Raw genomic sequence first — 18334 nt, 5'->3', positions numbered from 1 at the left:
GTATTTCTCATCTCTCCAGTTAGAAGGTATAAAACAGGACTGGTAGCCAAAAATGAGCTAAGGTTTAGAAGGCCCATTGAGCAGATGAGAACTTCTATCTTTTTTGCTTCATTATAGATTAAGCATTTCTGTTTTCCATTGCTTTCTGTGGCTCTGCTGAGAGAGAGAGAGAGAGAGAGAGAGAAATCTTAGAACAGTCTCAGGTTTGTCCTTTCAAATCTTATTTGAAGAAGGTGGATGGAGAAATCACAAACAGTTGGTAGATGCCAAGAGGTCAGTCCTCTTCAAGAAGGCCCCAAAGCCCAGTCCTCATTACTTAGTTTAGAGAGTGCTATGGGAGAATGTTCAGCACAAGATGTTTCTCAGCCAGTTATTTTTATTTCACCCACTACAGCAGGCCCATTGCTTGCTTTCCTGGAACACGAAAACAGCCAAATAGTATCAGTAATTTATCCTATCAGTTTTTCCAAAGCCAAGTGGAGGGCACAGTGAACTTTGCAACACTTACTGAATCTGTATAAAAGAGAGTTTTGGATTTTTGAAGATTATGCTTACCCAGGGTTCCAAAGAATTCTGTGGCTTCCTTGAGACTGATGTTTCCAAATGTATCTGGTCCCCGGTATGTCCTGTCAAGATTCCTATGGCCTCATGCTCAACTAACCAACTTCATTTCCTTCTAGGCCTCTAGGCAGAACCCAGCCCTGTCTCTTCATAGTCCTCAGCAAGTACCAAGCTTGTTCTTATTTCTGGACCTTAGGTGGTGATGCTCCTTTCCAGATGCACCACCTACAGGGCACTTTGTTCCATTATCTTTGACTGTTTTGCTCTAACTTGTTGTGCATCAATTTTGGTGTCAGGTGGATCTAGCTTTAAATCATAACATGGACATTTACCAGCTCTGTGGCATCAGGCAGGTCAATTAATGTCTCTGATTCACAGCTTCCTTTGTGTCAAGGAAGGTTGAGAATACCAACTTCACAGGGCTAATCTGAAGACTAATAACAGCCATCTGCAATGTGAGGGGAAATGCTGGTGAAACCCAGTACAGTGAAGTATAGAGTCAAGCTCATCCATTTCCCTCTTCCCCTTTTCCAGGCTATTTCTTGGGATCAAGGCTTATAATTAATTCTGCTGTAGCCTCCATAGTGCTGAGTATACAGTTGGCACTCTGAATACTTTATGCTAGAGAGAATGTATTTATTTGTGGAAGAAGGAAAGATAAGTAGGGATTCTCTGTCTCTCAGTGACATTCTTCTGTCCTTTTTCACAATGCAATTTTGGTTAGTTTTGCCCTCTTGATAACAGCATTATAAAGGCTGTTTAGATCAGGTATAATAGTCAAATATTTCCTTCATTTTGTGATTCAATGTGTTGGACCATTGATTTCCAGGTTCTTTTTTGGGATAAATGCCCAAAAGGCCGATTTTTCCAAACTTCAGATCAGAGATCAAGAATGTGAGACATTGGTTTGGAAAGCTCTTCATGGGTAGGGGCAGGTGTCAGAAAATTCACTCAAAGAGTTTTTCCCTTTCTTGGGTTTGTTTTCCATTGAGATAGAGAACTGGGCTAGAGAGTACAGAGCTAAAATTTTAATTAGGAAGATAATTCTCCTAAAAAATGTAATAAAGAGTTAAAATCTAGTACATTTCTACACACATAAAATGGATTTTGATTCTCTCTTTGGATTTTTCTATGTGACCTGTACTGTGAGGGCATCTGAGAGAAGAATATTATTTAATGCTTTTCAGGGGATGAAAAGGGTTATACCTAGAGTATCTTGTGTGACATCATTTGTTATTTTTATTTCAAACTAATTATTCTGAAGCATTCCGAGATTTTTTAAAGTTGTTTAAATTAAAGTACTTAACACCTACATAATTTTTTATAGTCAACAAAGTGCTTTACAGGTTTCATCTCATTTACTCCTCACAACAAGCCTGTAGTTTAGGTCCTTATAATCCTTATTTTACAAATGAGGTTTGAAGCTCAGAAATTAGGTAATTTACATAAAGCATGTCAGTGACAGAGTCAGACTTAAAAACAAGATCTTGTAACTCTGAGTCCTAGGCTTCTTATGAGAGATTTAATGAACAGGTTTTCCTCACATGTGAATTACTATTTTGTGTTCATAACACAAACCAATGGAGGTTGAAAGAAATGGTGAAAAGTTTAATGATGCTAAACTTCTGTAAATGCAATGTATTAAAAATAACGAGAACAGAAAATCCATAGTTCTATAGGTTTTTCAATCTGTTGAGCATCAAATCATATTTCCCAGTGAACCATCTGTTTCCATATTTCAGGCTCCTATCCATTTAATAAGCCTTTTCATCAGTTAACCAAAAGGTACATGCATTGGAATCAACCAAACACATACACAAGTAGGTGGAAATGTGTGTATGGTTTTGTTTTAAGATATTAATACCTTCTCCTTGGGATGAATTTTGTTGGAAAAATATTCAATCAAATTAACGTTGTTATTCATGAGTATACCAGAGGGTTAATGCCTTATCCAGTGTCACTAAAAATTCAAGGATATCTGAATAAAGGCTTTGATGTTTTCTCTCTATCCCCTACTGTATCTCTTTGACATTTTCTTGTCTTCCTTTCTGGCCAGGCAAAGGTTTAGCCAAAGTGACTGGGAAGAGAGTGTGTATTGGTTCTGACATGAGGAGCTGTCAGTTTTATTAGAATATCCAAAAAGTGTTAGGATCAGAAAGTCAGGGCTGTAAATTCAAATCTGTAAGACTTGAAGATGGTGGCTGTAACTGTGTGAATAATTCCCATCTTTCCAACTGATGAATAGTCAGTTTGCATTGGTGCAAGGAGAGAGGTGCAAAGAGTCTGGGACAGAGCTGTGGATAATGCCCACTATGTTACTCCTCTTTATAGCTGTCCAGGGTGAGTTGGGGACAGCCCAAGTCTGCACAGAGAAGACAAAGACAACAGTGACAGCAGCCCTATCAGTATTGTAGTATTACAATTAGCAGATGATCAAGTTAGAATTTAATTCAAGGGAATCATGGCTTTAGGGAAGGGTTCATAAATCCCCATCCTGGATTGTAGTAGTAGTATAACCCACAATTACATAAAAAAAATCTATGGATTGTTTTTTATAAAAATGTACTGCCTTACATATTTGCCTAGAAATGACAGTCATGTGCATCTTTTCTGCCCAACCACACAATTTTGGGAAATTCCAGATGTTTCTACCCCTTAGGTTGTCATGTCACTACAAGAGAGGCTCTGAATGTGGATGTAAATCTAAAGATTTCATTCTTCTACCTGACTATTTGTGAAAATATATCAGTGGAAGAGCCCACTATTATACAGTTTCCTTGGAATGATTCTTAATTATTCCCATCTTGTTTGCTAAAAAGTCAGTTTTTATTCATAAGCACCAATTTCTCATAATCCTATGATAAGTGAAGGACCTTCATCCAAATACAGAGATATTTATTGTCTTCTGTCCAAAGCATATGAGAATATTAGCAAAATTTGTTGAAAAAAATAAATCACATCTCCATGTTCTCTTTAACTCACATACTAGTTTATCTTCCAAAAGAAAGGGAATTTGAGTAGATGTAAACAACTCCACATGGAGACCCTACTGTTCTGCATCTTGTGCCGAATGGAGATGGGTCAGATTTTCCTGAAAATCAGCCACCCAGCAATATTTTGGATACATCTTTTGAAGCATATTTTCAGAGGGAACAATAATGCTACCATCACATCATTGTGCACAAAAAGATATGAAGTAGTCACTCAAGTAAAGCCTTACTTTTAAGTGAAGGAGGGAACACTGAAGAAGGTAAAGAAAAAAAATATTGCCAAAGTGCCATTCTGGAATGTATATTTATCCAGTTTCTTAAATTACCCTGAAATGTGAGCTCTGCAAAGGTAGGGTTTGCTTTTATTCATTGCTGTATCTTCAGCACCTAGGAAAGTATTTGGCACATACTAAGTGCTTAATAAATAATACTATAACAATACCTATGTAGTATATACTATAAATAATATTTGTGCTGTAAAAATACATATTGTATATTATAATAATATTATACCTAAGTGAATATGTAACTTATACAGAAATGAAATAGATACTCTAATTTGGTATTTATACAGTGCTTATTGGAGACATGGATTGGTTTATTTTTATTGTATATTATCAAATTAATATTTTGGTGTCATTGATAGTGGCTGTTTAAGCCACTAATTACTTCCTGGTCCCCATGTGACCTTTGTGTTTCAAGGTGGGGATGGGACTCTGAAGAAGGGAAAGTGGAATTTCTAGGAAGTCAACCAAACTGGGGTGTGAACAAGTAAGTGTCAGAAACACCCCCACCATATGCACCAGTACACATGTACACACCATAGATAGCCTATGACTTGACCCTAAATCCTACTAGTTTGTTATTATTTGAACCTCTATATTTAGCCTCTAGTTTTTTTTAATTTAATTTAATTTTATTATGTTAGTCCCCATGCATTACATCATTAGTTTTTGATGTAGTGTTCCATGATTTGTTGTTTGCATATAACACCCAGTGCTCCATTCAATACATGCTCTCCTTAATACCCACCACCAGGCTAACTCATCCCCCCATCCCCCTCCCCTCTAAAACCCTCAGTTTGTTTCTCAGAGTCCATAGTCTCTCATGGTTCATCTCCCCCTCCTATTCCCCCCTTTCATTTTTCCCTTCTTACTATCTTCTTTTTTGTTGTTGTTAACAGATAATGTATTATTTGTTTCAGAGGTATAGGTCTGTGATTCCTCAGTCTTGCACAATTCACAGAGCTCGCCATAGCACATACCCTCCCCAATGTCCATCACCCAGCCACCCTATCCTTCCCATTCCCAACCACTCCAGTAACCCTCAGTTTGTTTCCTGAAGTTAAACATTCCTCATATATCAGTGAGATCATAAGATACTTGTTTTTCTCTGATTGACTTATTTCACTTAGCATAATACCCTCTAGTTCCATCCACGTTGTTGCAAATGGCAAGATTTTTTTTTTATTAGCCTCTAGTTTTGATCATGAATTCTAGCTTGTCAGTTAATTAACTGCCATAGTGAACCTCTGGTGTCTTTAGCTACTGCACTTCCCTCTATTAGTCAAACGTATTAACTCACTGGTAGCTTTTTCCTAGGGCTCTTAAGAAAGTTATTTTATTTACATTTGAATTTACATTTTCATTTACAAGATAAAAAGCACTTTGATTGATTGATTTGCACTCTAGTATTGATTGCAGGGCCTTGGACCACAAGATATAAATTCGTATGTTTTTCATGCAATGAATATTGGTGGAAGTATATCCATGTGTCCGATGCTATACCAGGTCATATGGCTGTAAGGGTCTGCCCTTTGGAAGGCTCACAAATGAGGAAGAGGGACAACACATAATAACGATGCAGTACAATAAAATCTCTAAGAGAGAGACCTGCCCAAAGGAGTCCGTGATTGTTGCAGCTATAAGGAGCACTCAGGGAAGGTTTTGTGGAGTGAAGATACTTGAACTAAGTCTTGAATAGTTCAGTAAAAAGTGTGTGCTTCCTGGAGGAATGGGGGGAGGTGGAGGGAGCAGTGTACATTGGGTGCCTCAGGAATATTAGTTTGGAAGATTCAAGTTTTCCTTACTGCATTATTGGAATTAAAATTGTTGCTGATGGATTATAAAGAACTTGAAAACATCTGAGCAAACTCTAAACCCTAGCTACTCAAAGTACCATCTGGTTTGTCCGCACTACTCATGAGCAGTTTAGAAATGCAGAATCTCACTCAGGCTCACCCCAGACCTACTGAACCAGAATCTGCATTTTAACAACATCCCCAGATAATTCATACGGATGTTAACATCTGAAAGTACAAAGGTTTTTGTTTTTTTTTTTTAAGATTTTATTTATTTGACAGAGAGAGGGAACACAAGCAGGGGGAGTGAGAGAGGGAGAAGCAGGCTTCCCGCCGAGCAGGGGGCACGATGCAGGGCTGATCCCAAGACCCTGGGATCATGACCTGAGCCAAAGGCAGATGCCTAACGACTGAGCCACCCAGGCGCCCCACAAAGCTGTTCTTTTTGGAAGATTGAGTCTTCTGTTGGAGGAGTCTAGGAGCACTTGTTAAAACTGAAGTGGAGAGGAGGGAAGAGCAAGATGGTGGAGGGGTAGGGGACCTAAATTTTGTCTGGTCTCAGGAATTCAGCTAGATAGGGATCAAACCATTCTGAACATCTATGAACTCAACAGGAGATCAAAGAAAAGAATAGCAGCAACTCTCTGAACAGAAAAGCAGCCACTTTCTGGAAGGTAGGACGTGCGGAGAAGTGAATCCGAGGCAATATTCGGGAGGATAGATGGCGGGGGAGGGAGCCTCCATCAGCTGCTACTGGCAAGCGATAGAGCCGCGGAGCACAAAATCGGAACTTTTAGAAGTCGGCTCCACTGAGGGGACGTCGCTCCAGTGGCTAAGTGGGGGGTGGAAACCTCATGGGATAGTGTAGTCTCAGGACCCTCGGGGTCACAGAAAGACTGGGGGTGCCTGAGTGTGGCAGAGCTCCCAGGTATCAGAGTGGGGAAGCAGCTGCAGAGACGGAGCCGAGGAGTGGGCTCTCATCCTGGGATTGCCATAAACTGTGATCCGTGGCATAGTCAGGCCATTGCTCCTCCAGTAGGGACCCAACAAGCAGCAGATCCGGGGAGACTCCCCTTCCTCCTCTGGGAGGAGCGGTGTGGGAGTACACTGCAGGAATCTGGTGGGTTTGGAGACTCAGAGATAGAAACACTCTGTCACAGGCTGGGTGAGCACGGAGTGCGGCCAGAGACTGGGGAGACAGGAGTGATTGACTGCTTTTCTCTGGGGGTGCACTGAGGAGTGGGGCCCTGAACTCTCGGCTCCTCTGGGGCAGAGATTGGAAGGCGCCATTTTCACTCTCGTCCTCCAAAAGCTGTACGTAAAGCTTGCAGGGAACAAAAGCTCCCGAGAGCAAACCCGAGCAGATTACTTAGCCCAGACCAACAAGGGTGGGGCAATTCTGACTCCAGCAAAGACATTTGAGAACCACTGTGACAGGCCCCTCCTCCAGAAGACCAGCAAGAACAGTCAGCCAAGACCAAGTTTACCAATCAATGAGAACGGCAGAACTCTAGCACTAGGGGAATACAGCACATAGAATTCATGGCTTTTTTCCCCATGGTTCTTTAGTTTTCAAAGTTAATTTTTTAAACTTCCTTTTTTTTTCAATTTTTCTTCTTCCCTTTTTCAACCAACATCAATTCCTTTTTTAAAATCTTTTTTAATTTTCATTTTTAGAATCATATTCCATCCCTTCATTGTATTTAACCTTATTTTTGGCATATATATAAGTTTTTCTTTCTTTAAAATTTTGGGATATGGTTTCTTCTAACAAACCAAAATATACCCTAAATCTAGTGTATGACTTTGTTCTAGTTTCCCACCTGATCACATTATCTCTTTTTTTAAAAATTTTTTTCATTCTGTTTTCAACCAACTTCTTATCAATTCCTTTTTTAAAGTCTTTTTAAATTTTTATCCTTACAGTCATATTCCATCCCTTCATCGTATTTATTTATATATTTTTGTATCTATGTAAGTTTTTCTTTCTTTAAAATTTTGGGAGGTAATTTCTTTTAACAGATGAAAATACACCCAAAATCTGTGTGGCTTCCCACCGAGCAGGGAGCATGATGGCTCTGTTCTAGTCAACAGCCTGATCATATTCTTTTTTTTTATCTCTCTCACTTTCTTTTCCCCCAGTTTCAGGTCTCTTCTGATTTGTTTTGTGTATATTTTTCTGGGGTCATTTTTACCCTTTTAGCATTTTGTTCTCTCATTCATCTATTCTCCTCTGGACAAAATGACAAGACAGAAAAACTCATTAAAAAAAAAAAAGAACAAGAGGCAGTACCGATGGCCAAGGACCTACTCAATACAGACATTAGTAAGATGTCAGAACTAGAGTTCAGAATGACGATTATAAAGATACTAGCTGGGCTTGATAAAAGCATAGAAGATTCTAAAGAATCCCTTTCTGGAGAAATAAAAGAACTAAAATCTAACCAAGTCAAAATCAAAAAGGCTATTAATGAGGTGCAATAAAAAATGGAGGCTCTAACTGCTAGGATAAATGAGGCAGAAAGAGAATTAGTGAAAAAGAAGACCAAATGATGGGGAATAAAGAAGATGAGAAAAAGAGAGATAAACAACTACTGGATCATGAGGGCAGGATTCTAGAGATAAGTGGTATCATAAAGTGAAACATTAGAATAATTGGGATCCCAGAAGAAGAAGAAAGAGAGAGAGGGGCAGAAGGTATATTGGAGCAAATTATAGCAGAGAACTTCCCTAATTTGGGGAAGGAAACAGGCATCAAAATCCACGAGGCACAGAGAACCCCTCTCAAAATCAATCAAAATAGGTCAACACCCTGACATCTAATAGTAAAACTCACAAGTCTCAGAGACAAAGAGAAAATCCCGAAAGCACCTTGGGAGAAGAGGTCTGTAACCTATAATGGTAGAAACATTAGATTGGCAGCAGACCTATCCACAGAGACCTGGCAGGCTGGAAAAAGGACTGGCATGATATATTCAGAGCACTAAATGAGAAAAATATGCAGCCAAGAATACTATACCAGCTAGGCTGTCATTGAAAATAGAAGGAGGGATAAAAATCTTCCAGGACAAACAAAAACTAAAGGAATTTGCAAACACGAAACCAGCCCTACAAGAAATATTGAAAGGGGTACTCTAAGAAAGAGAGAGCCTAAAAGTAACATAGACCAGAAAGGAACAGAGACAATTTACAGTAACAGTCACCTTACAGGCAATACAATGGCACTAAATTCATATCTTTCAGTAGTTACCCTGAATGTAAATGGGCTAAATACCCCAATCAAAAGACATAGGGTATCAGATTGGATAAAAAACACCTATTGATATGCTGTCTGCAAAAGACTCAGTTTAGACCCAAAGACACCTCCAGATTTAAAGTTACGGAGTGGAAAACAATGTACCATGCTAATGGACATGAAAAGAAAGTTGGGGTAGCAATCCTTATATCAGACAAATTAGATTTTAAACCAAAGACTGTAATAAGAGATGAGGGAGGACACTACATCATACTTAAGGGTCTATCCAACAAGAAGATCTAACAATTGTAAATGTCTATGCCCCTAACATGGGAGCAGCCAATTATATAAGCCAATTAATAACAAAATCAAAGAAACACATAGTCAATAATACCATAATATTAGGGGACTTTAACACTCCCTTCACTGAAATGGACAGATCATCTAAGCAAAAGATCAACAAGGAAATAAAGACTTTAAATGACACACTGGACCAAATGGCCTTCACAGATATATTCAGAACATTCCATCCCAAAGCAACAGAATACACATTCTTCTCTAGTGCCAATGGAACAGTCTCCAGAATAGATCACATCCTGGGTCACAAATCAGGTCTCAACCTGTACCAAAAGATTGGGATCATTCCCGGCATATTTTCGGACCACTATTATTTGAAACTAGAACTCAATCACAAGAGGAAAGTTGGAAAGAACTCAAATACATGGAGGCTAAAGAGCATCCTACTAAAGAATGAATGGGTCAACCAGGAATTAAAGAAGAATTAAAAAAATTCATGGAAACAAATGAAAATGAAAACATAACTGTTCAAAATCTTTGGGATGCAGCAAAGGCGATCCTAAGAGGAAAGTATATAGCAATACAAGCCTTTCTCAAGAAACAAGAAAGGTCTCAAATACACAACCTAAACCTACACCGAAAGGAGCTGGAGAAAGAACTAATGAAGCCTAAACCCAGCAGGAGAAGAGAAATAATAAAGATCAGAGCAGAAATCAATGAACTAGAAACCAAAAGAACAGTAGAACAGATCAACGAAACTAGGAGCTGATTCTTTGAAAGAATTAATAAGATTGATAAACCCCTGGCCAGACTTATCAAAAATAAAAGAGAAATGACACAAAAAAATAAAATAATGAATGAAAAAGGAGAGATCGCAACCAACACCAAAGAAATACAAACAATTATAAGAACATATTATGAGCAACTCTATGCCAGCAAATTAGATAATCTGGAGGAAATGGATGCATTACTAGAGACGTATGAAGTACCAAAACTGAACCAGGAAGAAATAGAAAACCTGAACAAACCCATAACCACTAAGGAAATTGAAGCAGTCATCAAAAATCTCCCCACAAACAAAAGCCCAGGGCCAGATGGCTTCCCAGAGAATTCTATCAGACATTTAAAGAAGAATTAATACCTATTCTTCTGAAACTGTTCCAAATAGAAATGGAAGGAAAACTTCCAAACTCATTTTACAAGGCCAGCATTACCTTGGATCCCAAAACTGGACAAAGACCCCATCAAAAAGGAGAATTACAGACCAATAGCCTTGATGAACATGGATGCAAAAATTCTCACCAAAATACTAGCCAGTAGGATCCAACAGTACATTAAAAGGATTATTCACCATGACTAAGTGGGATTTATTCCTGGGCTGCAAGGCTGGTTCAACACCTGCAAATCAATCAACGTGATACAATACATTAATAAAAAAGAACAAGAATCATATTATCCTCTCAGAAGCAGAAAAAGCATTTGACGAAGTACAGCATCCTTTCTTGATTAAAGCTCTTCACAGTGTAGGAATAGAGGGTACATACCTCAATATCATAAAACCCATCTATGAAAAACACCCGGTGAATATCATACTAAATGGGGAAAAACTGAGAGGTTTTCCCCTAAGGTCAGGAACATGGCTGGGATGTCCACTATCACCACTGCTATTCAACATAGTACTAGAAGTCCTAGCCTCAGCAATCAGACAACAAAAAGAAATAAAAGGCATCTGAATCAGCAGAGGGGAAGTGAAACTCTCACTTTTTGTAGATGGTATGATACTCAGAAAACTATGGAATACTCATGAAAGAAATTGGTGAAGACACAAAGAAACGGAAAAATGTTCCTTTCTCATGGATTGGAAGAACAAATGTTGTGAAAATGTCTGTGCTACCTAGAGCAATCTACATGTTTAATGCAATCCCTTTTAAAATACCATCAACTTTTTTCAAAGAAATGGAACAAATAATCCTAAAATTTGTATGGAACCAGAAAAGACCCTGAATAGCCAGAAGAATGTTGAAAAAGAAAAGCAAAGCTGGTGGCATCACCATTTCGGACTTCAAACTCTAGTACAAAGCTGTTATCATCAAGACAGTATGGTACAGGCACAAAAACAGACACATAGATCAGTGGAATAGAATAGATTGCCCAGAAATGGACCCTCAACTCTATGGTCAACTAATCTTTGACAAAGCGGGAAAGAATGTCCAATGGAAAAAAGACAGTCTCTTCAACAAATGGTGTTGGGAAAATTGCACAGCCACATGCAGAAAAATGAAACTGTACCATTTCCTCACACACACAAAAATAAACTCAAACTGGATGAAAAACCTAAATGTGTGACAGGGATCCCATCAAAATCCTTGAGCAGGACACGGGCAGCAATCTCTTCGACCTCAGCTGCAGTAACTTCTTCCTAGAAACATCGCCAAAGGCAAGGGAAGCAAGGGCAAAAATGAACTATTGGGACTTCATCAAGATCAAAAGCTTTTGCACAGCAAAAGAAACAATCAACAAAACCAAAAGACAACCGATAGAATGGGAGAAGATATTTGCAAATGACATGTCAGATAAAGGGCTAGTATCCAAAATCTATAAGTACTTATCAAACTCAACACCCAAAGAACAAATAATCCAATCAAGAAATGGGCAGAAGACATGAACAGACATTTTTCTAAAGAAAACATCCAAATGGCTAACAGATACATGAAAAAGTGCTCAACATCGCTCGGCATCAGGGAAATCCAAATCAAAACCTCAGTGAGATACCACCTCACACTAGTCAAAATGGCTAAAATTAACAAGTCAGGAAACAACAGATGTTGGCGAGGATGCAGAGAAAGGGGAACCCTCCTACACTGTTGGTGGGAATGCAAGCTGGTGCAACCACTCTGGAAAACAGTATGGAAGTTCCTCAAAAACAGAGCTACCCTATGACCCAGAAATTGCACTACTGGGTATTTACCCCATAGATAGAAATGTAGTGATCCGAAGAGGCACGTGCACCCCAATGTTTATAGCAGCAATGTGCACAATAGCCAAACTATGGAAAGAGCCTAGATATCCATCAACAGATGAATGGATAAAGAAGATGTGTCTATATATATATATATATATATATATATATATATATATATATATATATAGGAATATTATGCAACCATGAAAAAAATTGAAATCTTGCCATTTGCAATGTCATGGTTGGAACTAGAGGGTATTATCCTAAGCGAAATAAGTCAGTCAGAAAGAGAGAAAGACAAGCATCGTATGATCTCACTGATATGACGACTTTGAGAAACAAGACAGGGGATCGTAAGGGAAGGGAGGGAAAAATGAAACAAGATGAAACCAGAGGGGGAGACAAACCATAAGAGACTCTTAATCTCAGGAAACAAACTGAGGGTTGCTCAAGTGGAGGTGGGTGCGAGGGATGGGTTGGCTGGGTGATGGACACTGGGGAGGGTATGTGCTATGATGAGCGCTGTGAAGTGTGCAAGACTGTTGAATCACAGACCTGTACCCCTGAAACAAATAATACATTATATGTTAATAAAAACAAAACTGAAGTGGATTCTTGAATGATGAAGTAAATGCATGCGAGGTTCATTTGACCACAGCATGAAGATCTATAGGAGATCTATATTCAGCCTGTGGCTGTTTATCTTTGGGGACTAAATTATTCAGTTAGAAATTGATTGGGATCTATATGTTAGCAGCTGTGACACAGTGGAAAATGGGGTGGGCTAACTTTAAGGCTCAGGTTTTCTCTTAATTGTGTGGATGACCTTAAGCAAGCTCTTCAAACTCACTGAATACCAGCTATTTAGTCATTTATAGGCACCTCCTATGTGCCAAGCAGTATGCCAGGTGCTTACACATACGTAATCCCATCTCCTTATTTGCCAAGTGAGGGACCACAGTAACTGCCATACACGTTATCTCACTAAGATCCCAAGAAATAATGTACAACACAGTGCTTTGCAAGTGAAAAATGGAATAGGTTGTGATTTAAATATCTGCGTAGAAAAATACATATTGTAGAGCATCTACTGTGATCTAAGACCTATGATAAATTTACGTAAGTTCAAACATCTGTTGTAATTAAAATAAGCAAAGTGAAACATATATTTTGTTCTTGTTTAAGGAGAGTGGTGTCAAGATGAAATTAAAACAAGCACTTAGTAATATGTGTACCCTTGTGTTTATTGCAGCATTATTCATAATATGCAAGATATGGAAGCAATGTTAAATGTCCATTGATGGATGAATGGATAAAGGAACTGTGGTGTACATATACAGAATATTACTCAGCTATAAAAAAGAATGAAATCTTGCCATTTGTGACAACATGGATAGACCTAGGGGATATTATGCTAAGTGAAATAAGTAAAACAGAGAAAAACAAATTCTCATGTTTGTGGAATCTAAAAAAAAACGAAACAGATGAACAAACAAACAAATTATAGAAACAGACCCATAAATACAGAGAACAAACTGATGGTTGTCAGAGGGGAGAGGTTGTGGGGCATGGGTGAAAATGGGTGAAGAAGAGTTGGAGGTACAAACTCCCAGTTATGGGATGAATAAGTCACAGGAATAAAAGGCACAGCATAGGGAATATAGTCAGAGGTGTTGTAATAGCATTGTACAGTGGCAGATGGTAGGTATACTTGTGGTGAGTGTAGCATAAGGTAAGACTTGTCAAATCACTAAGTTGTATATGTGAAACTAATGTAACGTTGTGTGTCAACCATACTTCAGTTGGAAAAAAAACAAAACAAAACCGAGCAACTTAGCAGCACATGAATCATAGAGAACTTGTGACACTGGCCTTTTTACCTGGTCCACTCCAGTAATCCTTTCTGCTTTCCACTTTCTCAGGCATGCGCCAAGGCAATGACCATGGCACTCAGTATCGCTCAGCCATCTATCCAACCTCTACTGAGCACATGGAGGTGGCCCTGAAGTCGAAAGAAGACTACCAGAAGGTAGGTTCCCCTCTTGCTTCTGGATTCCCACTGTTGGCCCCTACCAGGTCAGACCCCACTTGTAGAGGGACAATCTGGTTGGTTTCACCTGGCACTGTGTTCCATTTACACAGTTTTTGGAAATATCTGTCAGCTTCTGCTCCATAAATATGCTAAATGAGATTTTAGGAGTAGGCCCTTGTGCATTTCTTGTTAAAATCAACTCATCCAGATGAATATGTATCTTGATATATCTTCTTTTCTGTTTCTCTCTGCCTCTCTCTCTCTCTCGCTAAATCTCATTTTTTCTTTCTTCGCCTTATAATAGTTTGTTCAGGCTGCCGTAACAAAGTATCACAGACTCGTGGCTTAAACAATAGAAAATCATTGTCTCATGGTTCTGGAGGCTGGAAGTCCAAAATCAAGGTGCTGGCTCTGCTTGGCTCATGGTTCCTTTTGAGGCTTGCCACAGAAGGTTCTGTCCCAGGCCCCTCTCCTTGGCTTGTAGATTGCTGTCTTCTCCTTGTATCTTTTTTACATTGTCTTTCCTCTATCATGTCTGTTTCTGTGTCCAAATTTCCCCTTGTTATGACAACTCCAGTCATAGTAGATTATGGTCCAACTGCATAACCACATTTTAACTTGATTACCTCTGTAAAGACGCTATCACCAAATAAGCTCACATTCTGAGATCCTGGGGGGTTGGGATTCCAACCTGTATTTTTTTGGGCACACAGTTCAACCCAGGATACTCACTGTCTCTTGCTAGTAACAGTAGATTGAAGTATAGTGAAAATACTACTTAGAAATATTGTTAGAATAGCATGAAATAATTATTTTTACTATTAACTTGTATTCTATTTAAAAATCTCCAATGGAGCTTTGGTTCTTTTAAAAATAACTTACATTGCTTTAATTTTTAGAACTTGTGATAATGTTTAAATTTTAATTATTGTTATATTTCCTGACTTAAATTTATGCTTAACAATATATCCAGTAGCTATTATAATGCTGATCTATTTTAGATTTATGTAAAAAGTCTGATATATAATAGTCCCCAGCAATCTATGGGTTCTCCACATATCCTCCATGTGACAGAGATGGCAGTGAGGAGGAGGCAGAGACAAGAGTGTTATATACTGATGAAAAAGTAGCAGAACATGAAGTTCATGGTCAGTTCGACTCTGAAAAGCAGAGAGGGCTAAAGGAAATGCTGATAGAACCCCACTAATTCTCAGTACACCCCCTCCCTCCAGGGCTGTGATGTCTACTTGGATGATAATAGTAAGCAGCCTCTGGCTTGGCTCTTAGTGGGTCTGTGCCCTTGTGTAAACCCCTGTCCTTGAGTATGGGCTGGATTTAATGACTTACTCCCAATGAATGACAGAAGTGGTGGGATGTTACTTCTGAGATGAGTTTATTAAAAGATTGTGGCTTCCATATTAGGGGCCCTCTCTTCTTGTCTCTTGGATCACTTGCCCTGGAGGAAGCCAGCTGCCATATTGTGAGTCAGCCTTGTGTAAAGGTTCATGTGGCAAAGGATGAAGGCCTCCAAGAAGCACATGAGCAAGCTTGGAAGCCCCTCAGCCCCAGTCAAGCTTTCAGATGAGTTTGCAACCCCAGCTGACAGTTTGACTACAACTCATGAAAGGCCTCAAGCCAGAGGCACTGAGCTAAGTGGTACTACAGAAACCACAACATAATAGGTGTTTGTTGTTAAAGCTGCAAAGTTTTAGAGTAATTGGAGTATATTTATATTGCCATTCTCAAAAGCTTTTCACTGTAAGTGTTCCTTTCTTATGTCTCTGTTCATCATGACTTTTCTGATAATGATGGGCTCATCTGGGCATATGTGGTGGTGGTTAAGCACGTAGCCTCCAGCACCAAATTATCTCAATTCATATGTCAGCCGCATAACTTTTTATCAACTACCTGACACTTAGAAAACTCTATGTTTTATTTAACTCACATAAACCTATGAGAGAGACCTCATTATTACAGACCCCTGTATTTCAGATGCCCAGAGTCATAGGGTTAAGTTAGTAGAGTAACTGGGATTACAGAAAAAAGACCAGATTCAGGGAGATGAGTTGGACAGCTAATGCAGGACTCTGGGCAAGAAATGATGGGAGCCTTCTCTAGGGTGCTGCCGGTCTGCATGGAATGAAGGGATATTTAGGAAGTAAAAATAATAGAACTTGGAACTTGACTAGAAGTAGAGAAAAAAGGAGAGGGAGGAGTCCAGGGTGATTTGTAGGTTTCTGGCTTGCGATGTTTTGTATGAAGGTATGGAGGAACCGAGGCAGATTTGTGGTGAAGGTAAGTCTGGTCTGGAAATGAGTTTAAGGGACCTATGACCTGGGCATCCAAATGATTGTTAGGAGGAGACGTGGGCTGTTTCTTCCTTGCAGGCAGGGTTGTTGTGACTGTTGACCCGATTAATGCTTGTAAGGCACAGGGCCTAGCACATAGTTAATGCTCCACAAATGGTAGCCCCTTATTATTGGGAGTTCTGTTTGGTAAATGAAGCCCTAGTTGTTGATACAGTCACTTGAGATAAATGATAAGAGATGAGAAAAGGGGGGGTGCCTGGGTAGCTCAGTCATTGAGTGTCTGCCTTCGGCTCAGGTCATGATCCCAGGGTCCTGGGATCGAGCCCCACATCGGGCTCTCTGCTCAGCGGGAAGCCTGCTTCTCCCTCTTCTACTCCCCATGCTTGTGTTCCCTCTCTTGCTGTCTCTCTGTCAAATAAATAAAATCTTAAAAAAAAAAAAAGAGATGAGAAAGGGCTCGGGACTTGTGGAACACCAACATTTGAGAGGTGGGTAGGGAAATGCCTACACCAGGCAAGACACTGTGCTAGACTCAACAGAGCATCAGCCCTAAGCAAGAACTTAAAAATTACTTCTCTTTGGTTTAATCTTACTATATTTAATTCTAAAGGCAATGTGAGTAATTAATAATACTGAAAATGACATGTGATTAATGCTATATGTAAATTACCTACTGTTATGATCCAGTCTCTTAAGGTACCAAGTTATGCTAAGAGATTGGAGAGGGATATTAATGTCTCTCTAGAACATCGCCAAATGAGATGATATTCTGGTGTTCACAATGAGAATTTTAAGTTCTAAAGGTCAGTGTCTTCCATCTGATGATGAAGAAGCTAACTTATACCTAATTTTTTGGCTTCTATCCCTGTATAGTTTCTTACTCTTAGCTTTGAGTGGAACCTATGTTGATTTTGGATAACTGATATACATAGGAATTAAAATTAAGATATTAAATATAATTAACTGTTTTAATAATTTCTCCATTATTTTTGTACCCTTGGGGAACGTTAATCTTATACTCTAGTTGTTCTACCCAAATACTCTTTGGGTGTTTTGTACCTAAGTATGTGGGAATTAAATACATACGTATGTATACATATTTTTGTTTGGTTTTTAAAAGTAGAATCTTTTCTTCCATAAAAATTGGGGTCTCCTGTGCCCCAGCATCCAAATATCCATTGCTGTTAATGTAACCACATATAAGTGCTTTATTACCAACTCAGAGAACAAATACTCTCACGTTTCTTTTATTTTACCACATAAATAAAAGCCACCCTCCATTCCACTGATAGGTGGGTGGTAAGTCCGGTGTTGGTCTCCTGACTAACTGACTGAAACCCAGAGTCCTGACTCCAGAGCAGCACCTCCAATACAACTTTCTGCCATAATGACAGTGGTCTCTTCTGCCCTTTTCAATATAGTAGCCACTGGCCACCTTCTTGCCATTGAACATTGAAATGTGGCTAATGCAATCATGTGGCTGACTGTTTTGTTTTAATTAGTCTATTTAAATAGCCACATATGTCTGGTGGTTACCTGATTAGACAGCACAGCAGTCCATAAGGGGTGTGTGTACCTGTATTGCAGGGGGCACGGGGCATGTTAGTCTGGCTTTCTGGCTGGGACACTCAAGATTCCAAGCCTTCTGCTCTTGTGTTGGCTTATTGCAAGAGCATAGGGCCGCCACAGAGCACAGTCCTCGTGGCCATCAGAGGTGCTGCACCAGGAGCTGCTCCCTTGCTTTCTTTTCTGGAGATATGCAGCTTGAAGGTCAAGTAGTTTTCCTTTCAGTCACCACTGGAAAGAGCTGAATGCTGAAAGCCATAGTCCTAGGGACCCTTGGCTGAGCTCAGTCAAATGCAGAGGGG

General features: G+C 39.3%; 1 protein-coding gene across 2 annotated transcripts in view; it reads left to right on the top strand.

The window, feature by feature from the left end:
• Positions 1-18334, top strand: part of MSRA (methionine sulfoxide reductase A) — a 439748-nt gene that overhangs the window by 311364 nt on the left and 110050 nt on the right. For both annotated transcript variants that reach the window (XM_073892526.1, XM_025873759.2), the window contains one exon: positions 14048-14154. In XM_073892526.1, coding sequence (XP_073748627.1) covers positions 14048-14154 — 107 coding nt within the window. The remainder of the gene's footprint in view (positions 1-14047; positions 14155-18334) is intronic.

Source organism: Callorhinus ursinus, unplaced genomic scaffold (genome assembly GCF_003265705.2).
Source record: "Callorhinus ursinus isolate GAN/ISIS: 27379988/994484 unplaced genomic scaffold, GSC_fseal_2.0 scaffold4, whole genome shotgun sequence".
In the NCBI taxonomy this organism is placed as follows: domain Eukaryota; kingdom Metazoa; phylum Chordata; class Mammalia; order Carnivora; family Otariidae; genus Callorhinus; species Callorhinus ursinus.
Note: the sequence above shows the minus strand (reverse complement) of the source record. Positions and strands in the feature narration are given on the sequence as shown.